Source organism: Ambystoma mexicanum, chromosome 13, assembly GCF_040938575.1.
Source record: "Ambystoma mexicanum isolate Mex_15411 chromosome 13, UKY_AmexF1_1, whole genome shotgun sequence".
NCBI lineage: Eukaryota > Metazoa > Chordata > Amphibia > Caudata > Ambystomatidae > Ambystoma > Ambystoma mexicanum.
Window position 1 is genome coordinate 485,079,830 of NC_090938.1, and position 24,701 is coordinate 485,104,530.

General features: G+C 45.6%; 1 protein-coding gene across 6 annotated transcripts in view; it reads right to left on the bottom strand.

Moving 5' to 3' along the window:
- Positions 1-24,701, bottom strand: part of TANC2 (tetratricopeptide repeat, ankyrin repeat and coiled-coil containing 2) — a 3,436,361-nt gene that overhangs the window by 1,309,420 nt on the left and 2,102,240 nt on the right. For all 6 annotated transcript variants that reach the window (XM_069634135.1, XM_069634134.1, XM_069634133.1 and 3 more), the window contains one exon: positions 24,295-24,414. In XM_069634135.1, the coding sequence (XP_069490236.1) occupies positions 24,295-24,414 (120 nt within the window). The remainder of the gene's footprint in view (positions 1-24,294; positions 24,415-24,701) is intronic.

The following is a 24,701-nucleotide window of genomic DNA, read 5'->3' on the forward strand; positions in this document are numbered from 1 at the left end:
AGCCTCTGTAAGCACAGTGAACAAGGGGTCCACATCTGGATTGCTGTACTAATTTAGGGTTAAACCCCATATTTTACAAAATTAGCAAAAATATTAGAGTCTCTCGAATGCAAATGCACACCACCAAATAACTGGTTGTTTTGCAAGGTTCCCACCTAAGAGGGTCTAGAGCCACGTTTTTAGTTCACTGTATCTTTTGCAGATTAGAAATATCAAATTTCATATCAGTCTGATACCACCCACTAGAGCAGTCCGAGACCCAAATACTAGGCAATTCTCATCTGAACAAAAAATACAACAATTAATATAGGAAGCAGAGATACAGAGACATCTATTAATTTGTGGCAACAATTAATGCAACGATTATTCTGGGGAGCAGAATTACAGTGGGTGACTGTAGATCAAGGGTGCAGCTATACAGTGGACAACCAATCAATCTGGGCTAACTACTATTACAATGTGGCAGGCAGTTTCTATGTGGGTCTCCTAGAGAAACCAACGGAAGCTCACACCTGCTGCCATTGCACCCTTCATTGCACCCACCAAGGACGACTTGCCCAATTTACATTCTGCTGACGAACTGGCAGTTGCTTCCCGGAGAATATTAGAGAGAGCTGTTGACAATGTGGCTCCTGTCAAAACATACATTATGAAAAAGCTACCGGACAAAAAGTGGTACTCGCCAGACATTCAGACCTCTAAAAAAGACAAATATAATTTGTTAAAACATTGGGAAAGAACTAAATCTGATGAGGATGAATCCACCTATTTGCAGGTAGTTAAGGCACATACAACAGCCACCTTCCTAGCAAAAACAAAAATGACTACCACCAATGTATTCTTGGGGCTGCCTCGAGCTCTAAAGAGCTGTTTGGAGTGTTCAAAGAACTCGAGGACCCCTGTCCGGTTGCCATCACACGTCGTCAAAGACACCAAGTGTTGTAATACTATTCAAAACATTTTTTGGGACAAACTGAAAAACATCCAGGTTAACATTGCAAGCGAAAATGTCTGAGGCAACACAGAACACAATAATTCAACAGTCTAACTCTAAGAGGACTTGCCCTGAATTTAATTTTCACTCACAATCTGTGATCAGGATCTCACTGATATTCTCAGTAAGTTAAAGCCCACAAATTGTAAAGGGGACATCTGTCCAGCCATTATGGTAAAGTCTTGTGCCTTACTGCTAGGCCGTTACACAATTTATGAGTGCCTCATTCGGGGAAAACAGTGTCCCAAGTGATACCAAACAGGCTTGGATTTCTCCACTGTTAAAAAAAACCATCCCTGAATCCTAGTTTACCAATAAACTATCGACCAATCACGAATGTCCCCTATCTGCTTAAAATACTGGACAGAGCGGCACATCTGCAGATGGAAGCTTTCCTCTAAACATGACATTCTTGGCCCCAAACAAATCTGGTTTCCGATGTGCTCATAGCACTGAGTACACTCTGCTTGAATTAAAAACTAACATACTCCAGACTATGGAAGGTGGACATACTGCCTTGCTTGTGATGCTAGATCTTTGTCGCGTTCGATCTGGTGGATCAAACCCTTTTGGCAGAGAGACTATGTAGCACAGCAAACCCCTCCACAGCAGCAGCTGAATGGTTAAAATCTTTTTTGGCTGAACGTAGGGCTAGGGTTTTCTTTAAGGACGCCCCAGGCAGAGGAGTTCATTGTCACCTGTGGGATCACACAGGGCTTGTGTGTGTCAACAACTCTCTTTAACATCTTTACACTCACGTTGTTTGAACATCTGGACAGAGTAGGCATTATATATGTGAATTACGCAGCTGGAATGCAATGCCTTGTTCACTCTCAGAGGACTAGATCACTGACTCCACTGCTCTGAACTCCACCTATGAGTATTTCAAGACTTGGATTCAAGCTAATAAGCTCGCCCTCAATATAATTTACTATCCTGGGCACCGCAACATAGTTGTGTAAGCTTAGCTCAGAGTACAAACCTTTCAAAATTGCAGACTGCAGTATTTTCACTCAGTCAAGGTCAAAACACTTTGGGTCACATTAGACCAAGAGTTGACTATTAAAGGACAAGTAAACAGTCTTATGTCCAGCACTTGTTACTATCTGAAAATGCTTGCCCAGATGCGCCTTTTCTCTCCAACGCGAATTATGCCACTATTGCACAGGCAATTATAGGTGCCAAATTGGACTATTGTTCCAGTTTATTGCTTGGCATCTCGAAACACGATCTCACTCGCCTACAGGTTGTGCAAAACAACACTGTACGCATTATTGAAGGTTTACATAGAACAGATCATGCCTCTACGGCCAGGAGAGCTCTACACATGCTTCCTGTTTGTAGCAGAATCACTTTAAGCGTGTTATGCATTACGCATAAATGCCTCTTTGGGCAGACTCCTATTTATCTACTTACATCTCACTGCTGTCAGCTCGTAGAACACTGAGATCCAATAACACCTGCCAGTTGGAGGTCCCTAGAACCAGACTCTCCTACGTGGACCAGAGATCCTTTTTTCACACGCAGCTCCACAGATCTGGAATACTCTTCCGCTTGATCTTAGTTCATGCCCGTCACTTGCACTCTTTAAGCAAAGACTGAAAACCATTCTGTTTATCTGATAACCTGGTGATGTACCTTCTGTGAGTTTTTGACCTGCTTTCATGTTACGTTTTGTTGGTCTTGTCCTAGTGCTATTATGCTTCTGGGCCTGTGTTCACGCCCTTTACAAATAAATTAAATAAATAAATACAAGCAAGCTTGGGTGTTAGGGGGCAAAATTCTATTGGGACGGTTAATCTAGGGTGCAAGTGAATAAACATTGGGCCGTAAATTAATCAAGAAGCAATAAATAAAGTGGGAAAAAGGTGCACTGCAAACACCAGGGTGCAAAATATAGCAGTGCAGGGATTATAAACTCAGAAGCAAGCCAAGTATGCAGTGGGTGAACAAACTAATATATGGCAACAATTAATGCATGTAGAAAACCATACATAAAATATATTAAGGGGCAGAACTAAGTGCTGCAGACAAATTGATGTACTACACAGACAAAATATACACTTGCATCAAGTGAGTCTAGAGGATGAAGGAGCAAGACACTATTTAACCTAGGACTGTTAGTTAACCAGGGGTTTACACAATGAATCTAAGATACCATGTCACAAATGGCACACAAATCACCTCGAGTCTCAAGGGCAGTTCAGCGTTCGTATCAATATAATTGAGGACCCTAGGGCCATGCTGTATCTCCAGTCTCCCTTGGTATCTCCTCCCAAACCGAGGTGTCTGTAGCTCCAGTTTTGTACTAGATAACAGTAACCTCTACTGCCTAATTACTACCTTTGGCTATGGATGTCTCAATGGAGTAGCAATGATCATTTCCGTAGTGGGTCCCTGCTTCTGTCATTCCTACACACGCTTACTCCTCCTTTGGATGCTAGGTCTGTATGCTCTCTATCTCTCCTGGCCTCTCTGACTGTGGCCACTGTCTACAGGCCTCCGGGCCAGGTTGCCCTCTTCCTCTCAGAGTGGGCTGACCTCTCCTCCTCGCCTGTACCTCACAACCTTTCTTCCTCGGAGACCTCAACATCCACCTGGATGCTTCTAATCCCTCCTCTGGGCTCTTCCGCAACCTCTGTGACACACTCTCTCTTTCCATTCTACCCTCTGGTCCGACACACTCTGCCGGACACAGCTTGGATGTTCTCATCTCCACAGACACCCCCCTCTCCACTCCTCTCTCTTGGAATGACCACTTTGTCTTCCTCTCGCCTGAAACTCTCTGTCCCTCAGGCAAAGCCCTCCCCTGCACTGCCACCTACCTTTTCGGTCATTCGACCCATGAAGCGTGTGTCAGTGGATGCCTTTGCCTCTACTTTCTCTGCTCCTCCTACTGTGGCTGACTCACAATCTGACATAGCCCTCTCTAACCTGCATCTTTCTATCTCCAACGCTCTCGACATCCTTGCCCCGGTCATGAGATTCTGTCTGAAGCCTTCCTCCAAGTGCAACTCTCGGTATGACTTGGACCTCACTGCCCTGAAACGCAAGTGCAGGATGGCGGAGGGGAAGTGGAGGGCTTTGGGTGCATCCACTGACAAACTGGCCTGCCGCCTGCTACAAAGGCAATACAGACTCTCTGTCCTGTTCAAGAAGAGAGTCCACATCCAAGCCCGTGTCTCTGCGGCCTCTAACAACACAGCCTAAAATCTGCAAGGAACTGGCCATCCCTTCTGCAGTCTCCATCTCTCATGTCCCCTCCCAGGCTCTGTGTACGGCTCTGGCTTCTCACTTCACCTCTAAAACCCAGGACATCCGGTCTGTGCTCTCCTCTTCTCTCGCTGGTCCCCCTCTCCTCCTCCTTTCTTCTCTTTCTCTCTGACAACAACAGACGATGTTTCTAGACAAGTCTGATCTATGAAAGTGTCATCCAAACAGGTGCTCCCCTTGCTGCTCCAGAACCATCAAGGACCACAGTGACACCCTCGCTCCAGAGTTGTCCGATTTCTGCAACCACTCTCTCGCCACTGGATCCTTCCCCTCTCTCCTCAAGCACTCCCTTGTGCATCCCCCTCCTTAATAAGCCTTCTGCCAACCCTACCTGTCCGGCAAACTATCGCCTGATTGGTATCACTCCTTTCCTGGGCAAACTCCTGGAAAAGCTGGCCATCTCCCAGCTTACACTACCCACACTGAATCTGTTGGTTGTCTCCATGAGCATCAGACTGGCTTCTGAGCAGTCAGAGGCACGGAAACTGCCCTCCTGAACCCCCCGGAAGATTTGCTCTCTAATCTGGATTCTGTCCTCATCCTCCTTGCCCTTTCCTTTTGACATGGTTATTCAAGCCATCCTGATCAATCTACTCCGAGATCCTGGGCATCATGGATCAGGCCCTGCAGCAGTTGACCTCCTTCCTCCTGAACCGACACTCCCAGGTCTAACTTGGGTCCTTCCTCTCCACCACCTCTCTCTCTCTCCACATGTGGTGTGTTTCCCCGGGATATATCCTCTCACCATGACTCTTCAATGTCTACCTGGCCTCTTATGCCCACCTGATTTCTACCTTCTCCTCTAACTTTCAGTGTTATGCGGATGACACTCGGCTCTCTTTCTGGCTCCCCTCAGCCTTGTCTCCTCTCTCGCTCATTCCCGACTAACTATCCGCGTTTCAGGATTTGTGATCGTCCAACTATCTCTGATTTACTGCCAGCAAGACAGAGATCCTTCTCATGGGACCCCTGCTCCCGCATTCCCTATCTCACTCTGGCTGCCTTCCTTTCAGCCTCTTCCTTTGCCTTCCTGTTTATTTATATAGCACACCAAACCCAGAGGTATCTGTGCGCGTACAGAGTTTCTTGAGATGCATTTACATAGTCATTTGTTACAGTTGCAGGATGGTACAGGTTACATGACAATGAATGCAGATAGGTTTTTACATCGAAAAATAATCAAAGAAATTTACAAAATTTACACAGCTAAGCATTCCACAGAAAATCAGGTCTACTAGAGATGGAGGCAAAAAACCTTAGTGTCGTCTTTGATTCCACTCCCTCCTTCTTGTCTCCCATCATGGACCTTGCCAAGAAGGAACACTACCAACTGCACCTCCTCAAAGATATTCTTCCTTTTCTTACTTTCCCCCAGAAGCTCATGGTCTCCAGAGCCCTGGTTCTCTCTAGGCTGGACTACTGTAACAACCCCTTTCTCAATCTGCCTTCCTCTTCTCTCCGCCCTATGCAACTAATCCAGAACTGGACTGCAAGACTTATCCTTGGCCTTAAGCACAGGGACTATCTCTCCAGGACTGAAATCTCTTCACCAGCTCCCAGTGTTTGCAAGGATCAAGTTCAAGACCCTCTGCATCATCCACAAAGCTTTCTGTGGCCAGAGTTCACACTACATCCAACTCTCTCTCTGAGGGTCAGACGCTTCTCCAGGCCAGGCAGAGAGCGGGGGGGGTGTAGATCTCTCTCCTCTGCAGATGCCTCCCTCTGGAATGGCCTCCCTGCCCCTCTCATACTTGAGGCGCACAACCTGAATTTCCGGAAGCTGCTTAAGACCTTCCCTTTCTCCTCTGCTTCCTCTGTCTCTCTCTCTTCCCCTTCCGACTTACCCACCTGCTGCATCGACTGGTTCCTTGGCTACCCCCAGAGTCTCACTAGGTAACAGGCTCCTCCATGATTCGTCTCCCCTGCACTGCTGCCCTGATTGCACTTCCCCTTCCCTCTCCCTGGCACCCCACAACAGCATTTTTGCGCTGTCGCACTTGCACGATCTGAATGACACAAGGCCTAGTAAGATCGTTTGTCTTGTTCTCCTTCTGTCTTCCCCACCTTATCTTGTTGCATCTAGAAACACTTGTGTACAGGCACATTATAAATGACATATCATAAATGGTGTCTCTCTAATCTCCCTCAGGTACTTCTTAACTGTCCCTATTCTACCCAGCTGTTAGTGTTCTACAGGAATTGAGTGTGCCATGCAGACACACTAAGATTTGTAATCTTCCACGTCCACTCTTTTCTCTCCCTTCTTCGCCATCTCTTTCTACACTCCGCTTCCACTCCTCCCTCCATTTCTCTCTCTCCTGTCCCTTTGGTCTCTTTCTCACAATCTAGTCCTCGCCTCCACATTTTGATGTTACCTCTCCTCTCACTCCACCACACTACTCCACACCACTACTCTTTCCTGCCTGCCACTACTACTCTCCTCCCTTCAACTACACCTCTAACACACTCCTTTCATTCAGTAACATGTGCTTCACAATCGCTTCCAACAACTTTACCTATCCACTTGCCTCACAAACACGCACACTCTCAATACAGCAGAACCACTTTCAATCATTATCCCACCTTCTCCAACAATCTTCTCCACAAGCTGCCGCTGCTCCTTCCTTCCCGTTGTGGGTCTCTTGGTCATCCTCCACCTGCATTGCCGACCTCATCTTAAAAACCCACATTTCCTGTTTCCTATCCCCCTACTTAAATTTCCCTCCCTCTATACTGATTGGCCAGCTTTTCCTTGCAAATCCAGACACGTCATCTCCTCCCAGTAATCGTATGTGCAAAGGCAAGTATTCAAAAGAGGGCTAAACCCTGCCCATTTCTTCTGCATGGGGTCACCATGCAAAGGCAATAGCAGCATAGGAAATTCAAGGTCCAAGTTTCTGCTTTGTGGTCCTCTCCCTGGGACTATCTTAGTAAGTTTGGGGAATCGTCCCCGGTGGTTGATGGTAGTGCTTTTACTGGGTGCAGACTGGCAGGCAGACTGTCCTGTGCGGTGGGATTCCGCATTACAGAGATGCGCAGCTGCAGCCTGTGTAGTCTCTCCCTCTCTCTCCAGGTTTTTGTGATCATCTCTCCACAGTGTTATTTTGGTATTGACTGTCTCATTCCGTTAGTATGTCAGACAAGCTGATGTTCTGGTTTTGTCTTCCCCGCTCTCGCCCTTCGGTTTGGCAGTAGCTGCAACTGATAGAAAACACTTCCAAGCATTTGAACCTGGAGGCAAGGCTAGAGATAAGAGTCTGCAAACTAACATGCTGGCATCAGCGTTGAAAAATAATTGGGGCTCCAGGTCCCCTCATGGTTAGGACTGGCAATTTCTCCCCTCCGACGAGGCTAGGTTACAAAAACCAAGATGGTGGGGCCCTTTTCTCAGCCCACCTATCTTCTCCTCTCTGGCTATTCTAACTCTGCCCTGTTCCTAAGTGTCCCGACTTCAAAAGGACTACAGTGATCAGCACCCGGGTGTGAAAGGGGCTTTGTTATGTTAGTGCTGTCTCTGAAGTACCTGTACACAGGAGACGGCTTGGAGAAAGGTGTTATCATTCCCTGCAGGGGAAGTAAAGAGACAGCATCCTGGTTATTGTTCCACGTAGCAGCTGATGAGACGGTGAGCCCAGAAACCAATATATATCAGTCCTGTCATTGCTTAGCCCTGCTCACACAGATGACACTAGTGAAACATCAAATTGCTGTAGCTGTATAATTGTGCCCAGAGCATTCATCATGCCAGCCCAGGCAGGCTTATATTTATAGAGTTAGATGGCACAGACAGACTAAGGCACACAAACTATTACGATTTAGATCAGAGATGCAGAAGATTGAAAAGCCAGCTCTGCCTGCAGGAACTGTGTGTTCTGGCAGAAGTGAGGAATGCACTTGTGACCTTTGAATCTGCCATGTGCCACTATAGAACTGGGGCTGAGAATGAATGTGGGCTGCCTCAGCAAACGCACCTGTTTCTACTACAATTTTGGCATGGAACATTTATGAAAGGGGGTTTGAGAAGCAGACCTCACCTTCAGAAACAGAATTATCTACAACATTTTAATTTAAATAAAGCCAAGGCTTTCACGCTCCTGCAGAGAGAAATCCGTCAATCACATTGACAGATGCAGGGGTTGGGCACCATATCAATCAGGCATCACCCTTTGCCCTTCACCAGCTACCGTGGGCTGATTTGGTTTGACAGATGACAGGGTCATGTGGCAGTGGAAGCCACCAATGAGAGTGGCTGGAGGGAGGTATGGAGAGCAGAGCAAGAGAAGGCACACCAAAATCCAGAACAAGTGTAGGACGAGGGCATGTATTAAGCCGGTTGGAGGTACAATTTTAGGAAAGGAATTGAGTCTCACCAGATGTACACACTCCTCTGTGAGTAGTGGGTGGGACTCCATAGGGCTCTCCGGGGAGAGTCTTGTTGCAGGCTTCCCGCTTCAAAATTCCCCCAAAGAATCACCCCACGCTGTCTTCTTGGACCAGACACTGAAGTGTAGGCCAGGCCAAGCCTGGTACCACTATTTCTCAAGTCAAACTTCCGGTTTGTGATACCAGTACTGTAATGGGTGGGTAGAAGCCTCCACTGACTGCCATCAACCCCCACAGATCTTGGACATTACATAGACTAAGCAAATGCATTGACTCAGTGACAATGTACACACTTGCAGAGGCACACAGACGCTGGGATAGGACATCAGAGACTTTCGCTTTTAGTTTATTTACCACATGTCGGCCGAGGCCTTTCGTGCGTGTTCTGTATTCATTCGGCGTGGCAGGGGGATCAGCCTGATGCCTGAAGTCAGCACAGCCCTTGCTTGCATAGCTTGACCAAGGCCGGGAACGAAGGGAACTGCCCTAGTAATGAGGAGTTGGTATTTGAAGTAATCTACTGATTTGCCAGGACACATGTTGTCAGGCTAGAAAAGGGACAGGAGGCTGCATGAAGCTGAATGTTCAATACTGATCGCAGAACCATGTGATGTCATGCGGTCAAGTAATTAGGGCCTATATGCTTCAGATAGGATTACTGCTACCCTGGAAACGAAGGTACTCTACACACCTTCGGGCATGGTTCCCTCCTTTCCAGAGCTTACAAAAGCGATTGCCCCAAAAATGACATTTGAATACAGTCAATGGCCAAAGTGAGTAGAACCAGCTCACCTCTACTTTTTTTTGGGTGTAAGTATTACTGTGGCTATGCATTTATTTTAGAAATAAACCATTCTAATGGTTTCTTTTTCAAATAAAAGTATAGGAGGAGGCCGGAACTTACTCTTCAGTACACTGCATCTGCGCGAGCAGCAGTGGTGGTGCCTGTGCATTATGCAGTGGATGGCATTGGTACCGGACGTACCCTCACAGTGCGCAGGCGCGGATTCAGACACAACACCTTTCACGAGTTTCCACTGAGTCAGGCAAGCAAGCTGCAAATGTGTTACCAGTTTCCACTTAATTTCTTTACTTGCTAAGTATTCATTACTTTACGCCAACTTACAGTGGCCATTGGTATACCGTATTTGTTTTAAGATAAGTTTCTGAAATCAAATTACCACGGGATAGCACTAGAGTAAACATATATATTTCTATAACGATTTGAACATTTACCCCACTGAAACACATCAAAATGCTTTCTTCTCCCACCTTTATGAATAAACTCCCTTTATGAATAAGTAGTGGAACAAATTAAAAGGAAACACGGCTGACATGTCACAAGTTTGTGGTGGCTTGGTTGGCAATTGGAACCTGTAAAACCACATATGGATTCTGAGTAAATAAGAGGGCAGAGGCTTGCGGGCGGCAGCTGATCATGGGGGGCTGTATCTGCCAGGGGCTTCTGGTGGGGGTCAGTCTGCTAAGACGAACAATTAACTGTTAATAACTTGACACACTGTTAATAACTTAACACAGGAGCTCCTGATAGTTCTCCACAGTATCACCAGGTCGGAAAAAATAATATGTTTTTGATTTAGGTGGATGAACCTACTGTGATTCTTAGCTGAGCTCAAGGGAGGGGATACCCGCTAAAAGTGGGTGAGCGGAGAAGTATGCTGTTCAGTGCTTGGTGTCCGTCCGAGGGTATTGCACACCAGAACGCCTTTCCCAACAGTGCTACTGCCACATGCACACACGCTGCAACAGGGCCCTCCTTGCACCCTTAGCAGTGCCTGCCAGAATCCTCTCCTCAGCAGTGTTCAGCAACTTACACCCACTTCTTGGCAGTGCCCATATATCATGCATATCATGTAACAAATATGTAGCCACAAGACCCCGAACAGCACCTCAGGTTAACAACCTAACAACGTCCATTTTCAAAAGACAAACACAGAGGGAGCTCCATGGCATTAGGTCCATCATTTTAGAACACCCTGACCACAACTCGAAAAACAGAAAATACCCTTAGTGGTTCAACAATATGAAAATCTGTCTCCATAAACAGAAAATCAACTCTGATATGCCAGCGTTCATTAACCTAATAACCTTCCCTTTACCCAATTACTTTTATACTTAACTCTACTGCACTTATACCATATGGCTAGCAATTCAGTCCCAAATCCATGTTTAGTAATGATCTGATAACCTTAAATTGTTCTGCCTTGGCCCCTGCAAAATATTATCCAATAAAGTTCCTATCTCCACTTGTTTTGTCTTTGTTGGAATATGAAAAGCCTCCAAGCACCAGAATATCTGTAATCAATGGTCTTTTAGCGAAAGCATTAATCACACCATGTAACCCATCTATCAGTCGAGTTCTCCAACTTCTGGAGCGTGTGATCTCATCCTGCGTTTCCTATTCCTTGTATATCTTTCACCACATCTTTGTATTGCACTTGTGCGGTTTTCTTTTTTCCATTCCCTTTGAAGGGGCACCCTTGCGAGTTACAACACTTAAAATATAAATAGGAAAATACAGGTATAAACCCCACACAGGAGTGCCTACCAGTACCCTACCTCACTGTACCCCAGAAAGTGACCTGCACCCCACACCAGCAGCGCCTTCCCACCAGCAACCGGGCTGTGCTACCTTAACTGGAGTCTTCGATAGTGACACCCCCAGCAAAGACACCTTTATCCTCTCCACAGCCATTCTCCAGCAGTGCCACCTGCACCATCTTCCTAGCTGTATAACCACAGCAGTATTTGCCATCTGCACCCCACATCTCCTCTCCGGCATTTGGAGGGTACATATTTTAAGATCAGAAAGGACCCATTTCCCGCGGAGGTGCTCGGCAAGCCCCATGCTTTTCAGTAGTGGGCACTAAATCAAAGCATTGTTTCAATGCCGGAGGCTCTCGCGGGAACACCAACAGGACAGAAGCTACACATTTAGAAGTTGGGATAGCTCAGTCGGCTATACGCATGCCCTGGGTTACAAAAATCACTGGTTTACAAAAATTGCCATGATTATCAAACATTTAAAATATTACGCTTTATGACAATTGATCTCACTTCTTAGGGCTGTTATAATAGGTGCTAATTATACCCAATTTAATGGTTTTCAATTTGTCAAGCTAAGCTCAGAAGGATGAAAGGCTGAACTGATCCTGCTGGTAGATTGCATGCAGATCTCTGAAGCAAGCCCCACAGAAATAATTCGGTGCATAAAAGCGATGATCTACTTAATTTAAATTCTTTCATTGTTTCTTTATGTTTTTATTATACAAAATGTTTTACTTCAAACCTTATACATTTCACTCAAAATACATTATTCATACATCGGTTCATTGTTCATAAATCCTTCATTGTTCTAAACGATTAAAAGACGTACATGTATGCCCAGAATTGTCCTATATGTGTCTCCCAATTGGCCATATTTGTGTCTACCGCTAGGCCCTGGCTACATTGCTATTGCTGTGTCATATTCGTCACAAAGCTTCAGCAAAACATGTCCTTTCTGACACCACTCCCTGGGTGACAATGATCTTGTAATTCCGAGTGCGGTTGCCAACGCCAGAGTTACAGTATATAGATCTTTGACAGTGAATGGGACAGTAAAAAGAAAATGTGTCAGGGCTCAAAACTTGCACTCGCCACTAGCCATTGTCCAGATATAATTGACTCTTTGCGAGTAAGATATGGTGTCTTTGTATTTTTAGAATTGAGGTGGCAAATTACGTATAATGGCTGGCTAGCATCTTGAACTTGACATTTTTACCCCCGAGTGCGTAATATGGAATTGATTCCAGGACTCACAATATTTATTTGTTAAAGACTGTCCTCAGTTGTTCTCGATTTCCATTACATGTACGTTTTTAATTTTGATTTCATGCTGATCAGATTGTATTTCTTATTAATTCAATTAAGATGTTGCTTGCAATGCAATTTGTCTTCCAGTAAGAGTGTGGAGAAATCATGTTTGTCAAACTACACATCATATTTAATGTAATTTGCTGGATGTATCACTTGTGCATGTGTGTTCACCTGTTGATTTGAGCCGAATGCTGTTGTGACATATAAACAAAAGCATGCAAACACTGACTCCTACATATCCTCATTCTGCTTTTTTTCTTTACACCTCTGCACACATTTGTATGGGCTGTGTGTGTCTCTGCTGACACATTCGTTGCATGTCGCTAGCACACTCTGCTACCGAGTACCCCATCCATCCTAGTCAATCCTTTCCCCACACTTCTCTTCGTCAGAAACTTGCAGAGGGAGTGTGTTGCTGGAAAGTTCTGAGGGGAAGAGAGCGGAAGGGACAGGGCGTGAACAGCAGAGTGGCGAGAGAGTGTAAACGGGAGTGGAAGAGGGTGAAGAGAGTGAACTGGAGAGGTATGAGTGATAGAGGGTGCAGGAAAGAGGGAGGAAATCAGGGAGGTGGAAGGAGAGCGGGTGAATAAGTGAAAGGAAGAGTAGGAGGGGGCAGAAGAGCTCTGAAGCGACGCTGGCGCAAACAGGAGAGATAGCAGGAAGGAACGGGAAAGACGAGAAGATGAGACGGCAGGAGAGAACACTGAGAGGGAGTAAACAGGAGAGACGTCAGGTGGGAAAAGACAAACCAAAGAAAGGGATCACAAGAAATGGAAGACTGCCGAATTTAACAAAGAGGAGGGGGAGAAAAAGGATACAACAGAAAAGGGTGGAGATGAGAATATGAGCAGGGGCAGAGCCAGAGGGGGCAGGGAGGTTGGTTGCCCTGCCTGGCTCCCCCCCTGCCCACGGCGTACGATGCACTCTCCCAAAAGCTGGCGCTCAGTCAGGACTTGCGAACGTGTATGATGCAGCATGACACCCACCGAGTTGCTGTGGCAATCATGTTGTTGTTGCAATGCACGCGCCATGCCGGAGACCTCGGGAATTCAAGTCCTTCCAGAGTGTGCCTATGCGCACACCTGTATTTGTCCAGTGTGCTGTGCTGCCTAGCCTGTGCCCCTTCTCCCCTGAAGAAGAAAAAGACCTATGGTAAATCTGTGTATGCATGCTTACGTGTGCGTTTGTGCACGCATGAATGACTAATTGAGTGATTCTGTATCTGTGTGTGCATGTATGCATGTGTATGTTTGGATCAGAGTGTGTCTGCATGTGTATCTGGGCATACGTGTGTTTGTATAATTTTTGCAAGGGATTTGCAGTGACCAAGCATTCAATTTGTATGGTTGATCAGTGTAAATCATTTGCAGAGACTGCTAGCATAGAGAGGTTGCATGTCAGTGGCTTCATGCATGTCATCGACAGTGCCCATTACTGGCATAGGTAGGTTGTGACCCACACCCTATCTATGCCAGTAATGGGAACTTAAAGTCACGCCCGTGAAGTGCTTCAGCCTAAATGCAGCTGATGTATCACCTTAAGAAGGCCTTTTCAGATGGAGTCCAATGCAGAAGTCTTAGCCAAGACAGAACCCGATTGCATGAGAGTCATTTTGGAAGCAGGGGTCAGAATGGGAGCAGAGCAGAACTTGAGGTTCCTACCAGTCCTGGGCCCTTAAATGATAAACCAAACGTTAGTACAACAACCCCTGTGAAATTTAGATATATGTCCCAAGAATTAGTTAAACCCCAGATAGCAATTGAAAGTCTCTTTTTTTTAACATCATGTTAATGTTGTTATTGTGGGACAGAGTAGGCTTCCCCTAGATTGAAACCAAAGGAGATGAGGACATTTCCTTTCACACCCTCACCATTAGCCAGCTATATCATTGAAGGGGTTACCGATCTATAGTGAGCACCTTCAAATTTAGGGGTACCTGTGCCAAGGAGGGCCAGGTCCAAGAGAGACATGAGAGTGAGGGATGGCCCTTAGTGAGACTCTTTACAAACATCCTAATAAACGCATGTACCACCTGTTAAAGTAGGTGTGTTCTTGAGGCTATATGTGACAGGTGGTGTCATCGTGGGATCGGTCAAACCCCAAAACAGAGGTTATCTGAAGCCAAAAGAGATGCTAAGGATAATTCGGCTGACTAAGACTGCCTAGTTCACACTAAAGCAATACTAAGAGCAACAGAATGTGATCTATATGGAGACGATGAGGTGGTAGTTCCACCCTGCCCTGGGGCAAGGACCTAGTCAAGATTTGGGTGCAAATGGAATTACTACAAGGGGCAAATGGGCAGATCACTCCTAAATCACGATTGGCCCAAAACCATTTCCTGGATGTGAGGGCATGAGTCATTGATGGGGACAACCAAAAGGAAGTAGTCCTCTTTAACCTAGGAAACATTGCTTGCATCATAAAAGCCGGTTTGCCTATAGTCCATCTTGTTTGTGAAAGGATACTAATTCTATACATTGAAGAAGTAGAAGATCTTGACAATACTGAGAGGGCTGGAGTTAGAAAAAGTAATTGAAGCCCAGAGGGAAGACTCCCACCTCTAGGAGGCTCAGGCTTCCACCACTGTAGTTTGCAGAAAGACAGAGAATGGATCCTCTTCTGGGACAAGCTTGTAAGAACTTGGTGTCCGTAGCTGAGAGCTGAACCCAAAAGACCCCCATTTAATCAACAGGAAAAGGCTCCTGTACAGTGTGGATATACATCGAAGGGGAAAAGGTAGCAACTACAACCAGCTCTTGGCCCAGAAGAAAATCTGAAAGGAGGTGACGGGGTTCGCTCATTCTAATCTGACCGCTGGACATCTGGGCCTGGAGAGGAACAGACACACACCAGCCCAATAGAAATTGATAAATATTTTCAGATCAGGCACTTCTGAGCGTTCCGCCAAAAACCTTTGCCAGATGAAGTTCCCAGGCCCCCTACAAACACTGCCCATCATCGAGATTTTATTCTACCAAATAGGCATGGATATCATGGGGCATGTGATGAATCCAGGAAATTCGTCCCCACTGCCCAAGGGGGAGACACCACCTTTGGGACTAGGGAGGTGTGCCCGCTGAGCGTAACACCCACTAGGGGACAGGGCAAGTGGGATCTCACTAGGGGTGAAACCCAGCCCCAGTTAGACGACAGGCAATCCCTTAATAGGGATACGAGTTATCCTCCCTTGTCTCAAGAAACTGATACGAGTTGTTGGTTTTATGGATGTTATACTGTGTAATGACTTGTCACTTCCTACACCAACTGCTAGTATGGTTTCTGACCCTTTTCAGGCACCGTCCATAACATAGAAGAGAGACAAGTGCATAGACTGCATGGAAGACAAAGCTGTAGAGGCAGAGAGACCTCCTCCTGGGAGGCATGGCAAGGAGAGGCCAGACCAGAGAGAGACTGACTCACAAGCAGTGGAGAACACTTAAGTGGTGAGCAAACTGTATAAAGAGAAACCAAAAACCCACCGGAAGGGATTGGGAAGCGGGCGCCAGCTCCATCCCTCGCAGAAAGCCGTGAAACAGGCCGAGGAGAAAAGCTGCACAGGACTACTAGAAACCAAGCCCAGAGGAGCACTGCATGGAGCAGAAGGTATGCTGTCACCGCAGGGAACCGGAAGGAGGGTGGAAAGGCCCAGCCAGACCCCAGGGAGGGGTGAGAGACTGGAAACTCCCAAACCTACAAAAGGGGAAGAGAGGCTCGAGATCCCAAGCTGAGGCAAGAGAAACACAACCCCGATGCATGCTATAAGAGAGAGAGACCTGAAATCCCAAGCTGGGGTTGAGAGACCAGGCCCCAAGGTAGGTTGAGACCCCAAATTCCTAGGACGGGTGTGAGACCGGAACACTCGGGCAGGGCTAAAAGCAAGGAGACAATTCACTGGAGAGAGTACCATGAAGTTTCTTGGTGGGACGATCAAGAATACCACCTGGTGGAAAAAATGGGAAGACACGTAGGGATCTGCGAACCCATGAATAGACTTGATAAACGTTTGGAGTCCTGCGAAGACTCATCTGCACAATGTATAATTTGGACGCCTAGTAACCCATTTCATGAAGGACCTAAAACTCTGAAACTTGCAATGTGCATGAAGAGCTGTGCTTAGTGATTGCCTGTATGCCCGAGCGATGACTTGTTATTAACTTGTATGTATATGTTTACGTTTATAAAATAAATAAAATATGTTATTAAAAAAAAAAAAGAATACCACCTGGTGTGGTTCCCAATGATAGAAGAAAACCACAGACTGAGATAAAGTATTTGAGACATTTATTCTTCTGTTTTGAACTGTGCTATGGGGCATGCAGCCCTTTGGTTTTAATAAAGAAACTTCAAGCTGGGGGCAGAAACCAACCAGCATTCTTAACTTTTGGGCTGAGGCCCCTATTATACTTTTGTTAAAGTAAGGTTTTTTGTGTTCACAGTGGTAGGGACAGTAATCTGGTTAGAATAGGTTTTCTGGATGGTGGACTTTATTTACTTTGTAGTACATCCTGACGAGCACGCCTTTAGACTCCTTTCTTTTCTTTAGAACTAGGGCTAAGAAACATAGGGACACAATAGGATTTGGGTGTTATAATTAAACATCATTTGACTCAAAATGCCACGTTGTCCATCTCCTGATTCTGATTTACCAAAGGGCCATGGATCCCTCAAGAGCAGTGGAAAAATACATCCTAGATTATTCTACCCGATATCCTGAGGCGTTTACCTTGATGAGCAACACCAAAGCTATACTCAAGGTGCTCATTCCCATTTGTCACATGAATCAGCTTCCCTATGGAAATACTTACTGACCAAGGTAGCAGTTTCATGTCTAAGCAGCTGGATGAAATTAAGAACAAATGAAGATCAAGATCCTTAAAACATCGGTGTATCCTCCTCAGATCGATGGGCTGGTTGAGAGATTTACCCAAACACTGAAGCTCATGAAGAGAAGGCTGGTCACTGAACATGGACTGAACTGGCATGATTTAATCCCTGGGGTTTTTTTGCAATGAGGAAGATGCCACGATCATCCACAGGATTCTATTTTTTTGAACTGGTGTAAGGCTGAAACCCACAAGATGTCCTTAACATCATTAAAGAAAAGTGGGAAGGGACCGAAAGTCAACAGACCAGCAATCACCGATGGTACAAAATACCCCAAAGCATATGGAAAAGGTACAAAGCCTGGAGAAAATAATTTTCAAACACCTCCGACCAGCCACAAGAAAACTTGTAATAGAGACGCCAAGCAATGTACCTTTCAAAGTAGGAGGCAAAGTTATGGTGCTAACCACACCAGACAGAATACATTACTGGCCAGATGGGCCAGATCTTGTCATGCGTTTGTGTCCAGCATCCCATACCAAGTACAATAGGCTGATAGAACAAAACCATCCCAGCAATACACAGCAATAAGGTGAAAGCCTGGCGAGAAAAAACAACAACCAGCAGATCTTCCAACCTGCAAGAATAGGTGAAAATGCTGGTGAGATATCTGTGCCAGGTCAGAAGGACAGAGACGAGTATTTTCCATTTCAAAAAGGTTTTTATTACCCTTTAAAATAAACTACTATCTGTCCCTAAGCTATGGGTTTTCCTTACCTAACAAAAACTACCTCGAGTCTTGCAATCGTAGTTGAGTCCAAAAAGGAAGAACTGTCCCCTGTCCAAATCTAGTCTACCCTGCCCCTAGCACTATTTAAAAAGTTAACTAAAGCACATGGAAATGACTCCCTTCTCAAGTTTTCTGCTTCTCAGTAAAGTCACCTCAAAATTTAATCTTTAGGTAGTTCTTGGCAACCACCCTTAATAGTTCATAGAGTTCAGAAATCGTTTTCTTCAATTTTCCTAATGTGTCTTTCACAGTGCTTTTCCCTTCTGTTGCACCTTCTCTGTCTTGGGTCTTTACACGTATTTCTCTTTCCTCTCTTAATGTCCACTTTCTTTCTTGGCTGGGCCAGTTTATTTCCAACTCTTCTCTATTACTGGAATGAGCTTGGCAGCTCTAATAATTCTCACTTATATTCTTCTCATCAGTGTTACTGGGACGAATATGGTTGTGCCAGTAACGATTAACACTAGGATTCAACTCTTCAGTGCTACTGGAACGTGTACGATTGTGCCACACGATTCCACTCTTCTGTTTAACTGGGACGAGTATGGGTTATATCAGGAGTCAAGTCCTAAAAAAAAAAAGTGGGGGGCTGATTAACATACCAATTGAATGTGGCATCACCAAAAATTAGCATATGAAGATAACCTCTGAAAAAAGTGGGGGACTCCGTCCACCCACATGTACCCTCTACCTGAGTCCTGGTTCATATACTCTTTATCTTTGCTAACCCTCTCGTCTACCGCTGTCCCTGTTATCTCCTTTCCTTGGAGTTTGCGTCACCGGGCCTGTTCACAGGATGGGAATCTCTCCTCGCTCAGTCAGGCTGGCTTCACTCTTCTGTGAAGGCATCATGAAGTAAGACACAGACAACAGATTCACTTTTTTAATGAAAAGGACTTTTATTTCAAATGTCAGGACGGATGAAGGCCTAACTTGCCCTATGCTAAGGTGGGATTTCCCTATCTAAAGAAACTAAGGATAGTCTGTGTCAGTAGGTTCAACTTAAATGTCTGTCTGTGTCCAAAACCTATGCTTGCCCTCACAATTAAAGATGTACAATGTGTGGGGATGCCGGCGCAAAAAGAAACAGTGTTCAGAATAAAAAGTGCTGAGTTTCCTCCAGCTCGGGCTTGGCTCAACTTCCCCTTCCCCAAGTTCAAATAGTTCCACAAAGAAAAGCGTGGTGTCCCCTTCCCCAAGCATAACACAGCCTAGAAAGATCTCAGGGATCTCTTCCCTGGGTTTATCACAGTTCCAGAGTATCTCAGGGTTCTTTTCCCCAAGATTAATACAGTTCCAAAATATCTTAAGGTTCCTTGCCACAAGATCAATACCGTTCCAAAAATGTTCAAGCCTCTTGAGATGCCCCAGTATTGCACGATTCCCACTGGCACCCCTTATATATGCATCATAAATGCTTTCTCTTCACTTCAGCACTGATATCACACAGCCTTGGTCTCTGGGCTCTGTCTTGGCTCTTTCCCGGATTGGGCTAATCGGTCTGGGCGCAGTTGTCGGACCACACAGTCCACCCATTACAGGTCAAGCAACCAATTGCCCCTTGACACTTTGTGATGCTCTTGATCCTTCTAGAGTAACACTGGTTTTCCACTTGGCACCATTGGCAACACTGGATTTTTGCTGTGGTTTCTTTCTGCAGTCTTTTAGCTTTGCCACAACTTGCATTTCACCCTTTTTATAATGGCAGTCTTTTAGCTTTGCCACAACTTGCTCTTCTGAGTTCAACATGTTTCTCACAATTGCTTTCAGTTCAAAATTGTTCATACTAACTTTTACTTTGTTTCTCAATGCTTGCAACTATTTTCCCTTCCTTCAACATAGCACCTTTTTCGATTTCCATATCTTTTCTTTAGTTCAGTAGTCAATATTGGCCATTGTATTTTCCCCAACACTTGTCCTCTTTTCCATGCTTCATTATTTATTTACAGTCAGTGGGTAACTTATGCTTTTGGTTTCACTTGGGTTCCAAACCTTCTTGTTACGCATCTCTTGCTTATGCAGTAACATTAACTGTCTTACATTCGCCCCAGAGCACCCCAGTACGAGTACCTTCTGTCTCGTACTCACCGGAGCTGCTCTGATCCGTCGGGCATCCTCGTGCTGGTCTTTGTACTCTTTCTCCTCCCAGGTAGGCGTCGGGAGTGACGGTGAGCAGAGTTCTCTGTGTTCCCCAGCTCCAGCTGGCTGAGAACACATAATACCAGCCAGTGCTGGGGCTGGGTCTTAGGTCCTCTTGCGGCTCTCTCAGGTTGCAGCGCCTTCTGCCTCCTCTGAGCACACAAAGCATCCTCTTTGCTGCTCTAGTTCACGTCAGCTCCTCGCCACATGCCAGCCATCATCTCTCCAGGGAGGTTCTCCATGCAGTGTGGCGTGTGTCTGTTTTTAAGCACCTGTGGCCTCTATATAGGCTGCACATGCAGGGAGTTTGCCTGACCCTCACTGACAATTAGAAATAAATGCCTCTTCCTTATCTCAGTACTTAAGTGGTGAAACTGACTAGAAGTGTGCCTTGCTCCTAGTTGCATCTTCCTCGTCCGAGTTTTAAAGGGGCACATTTTAAAGTTATAGTGTGTGTGTGAGAAAGAGGCATAGATCGACCAGTCTGCAAGAGGGGAGGGTGGGGGAAGAGTCTCTCCTGGTGAGATCCCACTTGCCTCTACCCTTATAGAGGGTATCGCATAGTGGGCTCACCTCCTAGCCTCACAAGGAAAGGCTCCCACTAGGGAGAAGTGGCTGAATTCCACAATTTGTCACATGTCCAGATGTATTCTCCCAACATCTTTGAAGGGTACGAGGTGCAGCGCATAAGAGTGATGAGATTGAAACCATATAGCCATATCCATTGCCAGAAAGAAGATAGTCAGGGAAGAGCGTGGAAAATGTTGGACCGAGGCATAATCGAAAGATTTTACAGTGAGTAGTCATCTATGATTGTACTGGTACCAAAACCTGATTATAGCTTTCACTTTTGTATCGATTTTCAAAGATTAAATAAAATATCAAAGTTCTGTGCCTACCCCATGCCCCAAAGAGATAACTAGTGGAGAACATCAGAGATGCAAAATTTATTATGACGTTGGACCTCACGAAGGGTTACTGGCAGGTACTTCTTGACAAAGATCCCACGCAAAACACTGCCTTTGCAACACGGCAAGGACTCTACCAATTAACAGTCCTATCGTTTGGTGTCCATGGGAATCCTGCTATGTTCCAAAGTCATATGGACCACATCTTGGTACCCTGTGGGACTCTCCCGGGGGCTTACCTAGACTACATTGTTGTGTATAGCAATTCCTAGGAGGATCATCTATGGATCCCCAGGGAGGCTGCCTCTGACATTCCTGTGACTTGTTGGCTTCCTCTCTCCCTCCTCCTCCCATCTTCTTCCATAACTCAGTTGTCACAGTCCGTAACTCCTGATTCGGCCCTCAGGCTAGGTTTATAAAACTCAATTATTACCCTTGAAACGTTAGCTTATTGCTCTCATTGCACAATCTGCAGACTTTAAGAAACAGTATAGCCTTTATAATGGTTTAATGAGCCGACAGATTGTTCAGAATGCTACTTTTCAATGTTAGAATAATTTGTAGCACATACCCACAGCCTATTTGTTGCGTCCACCTAGATGGACATATGTCCTTAATACACATGGGCGGTCACAAGTAAATTGTCATAAGACCAATAACATATCAACTATATACTTTCAAGAGTGACATGGGTTATAACAACTTTATAGACCCCACCCTTGGGCTGTAGTAAGCATTATTGTCTCATAAACCTTGTTAAATGCCCTTGCTGCTTTGGGTATTTAACATGAACTTCAGGGCTGGGATGTACTGGGCGTTAATTACAGGATGTTCTATTCTCTTTAGACCATCAGAAAGTGGGGAATCCAGGCTTTAACCACAGTAGGTGAATGAATTATATGCTTTTTCTGTGTGTGTCTTGCAGCTTCCAACTCTCTGGCAAATCAGCAATCTTGGACAGGAGGCTCAAACGCTTGGAAAGGTTGCATTCTAAGCTCACCTTTGTGATGAGTACGCACTGGTAAAAGAACACAATGGCAAGCTGTGTCACAGGTAGCCCCTCCACCATAGGCTCTAACAGTGTTACAGCCCTTAACATAGGTACCATAGGGCTCTATTATAGAGTTATCAACCCGTTCCAAGAGCTGAAACAGGGGGTAACAGCCCGAGTAAGGTGCCAGAGCGAGGCCAGGGCCTATAACAAGGGCACCGAGATGTTACCCTCCTCTTCCCCCGCTCCAGCCCTTGCAACGGGGTGATAACGCTATTAGTACCCCGGGTTACCAAAGCTGTAGCCCCTCTTCTGTCTCAATGGCGGCTGGAAAAGCGAAGCCGCTGCAAACAAGTGAGTGGGGCTGAGGTTGGCGAATAGCTTTTAAAAAAAAGAAAAAACTTGGAAACAGTGCGGGGGGGGTGGGGGGGGTTGGGCGGTGTCCACCGAAAACACAATGAGCCTCTGGTGTGGACGCTAATGCTAAAGAACATCTCTTGTTTTTGTCTCGCTATTTGCAGCTCTCTAGCCACTGAGCAAGTTTGAAATCGATGCTCTAACCACGTGGATAAGTCTGCATTCCAAGTGTCCAGTTTTTATTAATTAAATTAATCTTTTCTAACGTGCTTAATACCGGAGACAAGTCTCTAAGCACGGACCGGGATTAAAACTTGTGTGGCTCTGTGCTGTCTTGCTTTCAAGACAAACACGTTGCCCCTAAACTATCCTCCCGGCTCATATGACGTGTACACACACTGGTTAAGGAAATATTAACTAGCTATGTTACAGGAACCCCAAGGTAAGACTTCCCTTTCCTCCCGCTCAAGCTCTAATAGCATTAGAGCCTTACCATTGGGCTCTGTTGTCTGCCAGGTGAACTTTTGCCCTGGCTAGTGGTACCAAGCTGAAGGGGTGGGGCTCTAACTTGGGCTGTAGTCACCTACATCACTATAGAGCCTGTTGCTGCTTGTTCTAAAGCTTCCTTACTGTACCCTTTGATTGTATCGCATTGTTTTAGAGCACTTCACTGGTTGCACTATATAAACCCAAGTACATGAACACAATCAAAAGTCTAGTGAATCCCTGGTGTGCTACCTCCACCAGCCGAGTAGGTGTGTTTGAAGCAGTAGAATAAGAACTGCAGATACATAGATATAAATGGATTAACAGTTTCTGTGCAAAAAAAAATGTTTACGTGGTAATAATACTCGTCTAGCGCGAAAATCCTACTTAGAACAGGTGCTCTTAGATTTGTAAGATAACATGAGAACGAATCCCCCACTTCATATCCAACAATCTGTCTGCTCATGTTTAACCCATTGGAGACTGAGTTCCATTCCTGAACGGAGCAAGTATACAACAGAACAGTGTATTGTGGATTGTACCCGTCCCCTTCCAAATGAAGGATATCTCTTAGCTTGAACTGCAGTAACCAAGGGTCAGGGAACATTTAAGCCTAAAATAAATCCAAGACTTTCTGCCTTTTCTTTATATGGATAAAGAGACTACAGAATACGTCAGGGACGCATACACAGCACCATGTCTGGGGTTTCTGTTTGTACTCTCATTCGGAAGAGAATTGCCTAGCATTTCGGCGCTGGACTGCCCTTGGGCAGGACAAAGACTGATATGTTGTGGATGTTTCTGTTCTGGGAAAGGGATAGTGAGCTAAAAAAAATCTGGTTGAGACTCCCCCGTGACTCAGGCCGGTAGAGATGCTCCAATAACCCCCTGCTTGGTAGGGACGCATATAAAGCCTACCTCCACAAATCTGTTAAATTTAGTAATACATCCGCTTATTTTATTGTAAAATCAGTGCATGAAATAAACTTCTCATTCCAGATTTTAGGGCGGTATGAAACAGCATGACATGTGATGACACAACTGGCATTCGTGTTGTGACACCCACCCTCACCCCCTCCCAAATAAATAATAAACCTGTCCCAGCCTCCTAGCCATTCAGACAAGGATACTTGCTGTGGGCCAAAAAAAGCAACTGCCTCCCCATGCAAACAAAGCATGCTGCTTCAAAGGCAGACTGGGCGAGGGTCGAGGGCCCTCATTGAAGAGAGCGCCCCCCACAGTAGCTATAGCTAGCATGCATGCTTACCTGGGCAGTATGCATCATCCTCTTCATCTTCCAGCTTCTGTGCAGAAGTCAGTGTTGGCGAGCCCAGCTCGGACTCGGGAATCCTTGGGCTCTCCACAAACTTTGCTTTCCTTAGGGGGGCTGAGAAGATGAGACGGGGACAAACAGAAGAGGGGGAGAGAAAGAGAAGGTTCGTGAATAAAGAGAGCAAGAACAGCTGGAAACACTCCGCTAACTACACTGTTGGGCTTAGATCAGGTTACGAGATTCCTTCCACATCTCGGGTACAAACATGTTACATCTGTATTCTTCTACTGCATAAAGGGTCTGGGCAAAACGCGGGCCGCTGGCTGGCCTCTTTTATTAAAGGCGCCATCAAGCATTCCTGTCTAAACATTACAGTTGGCAAAAATAGGGTTCCTTCCTTT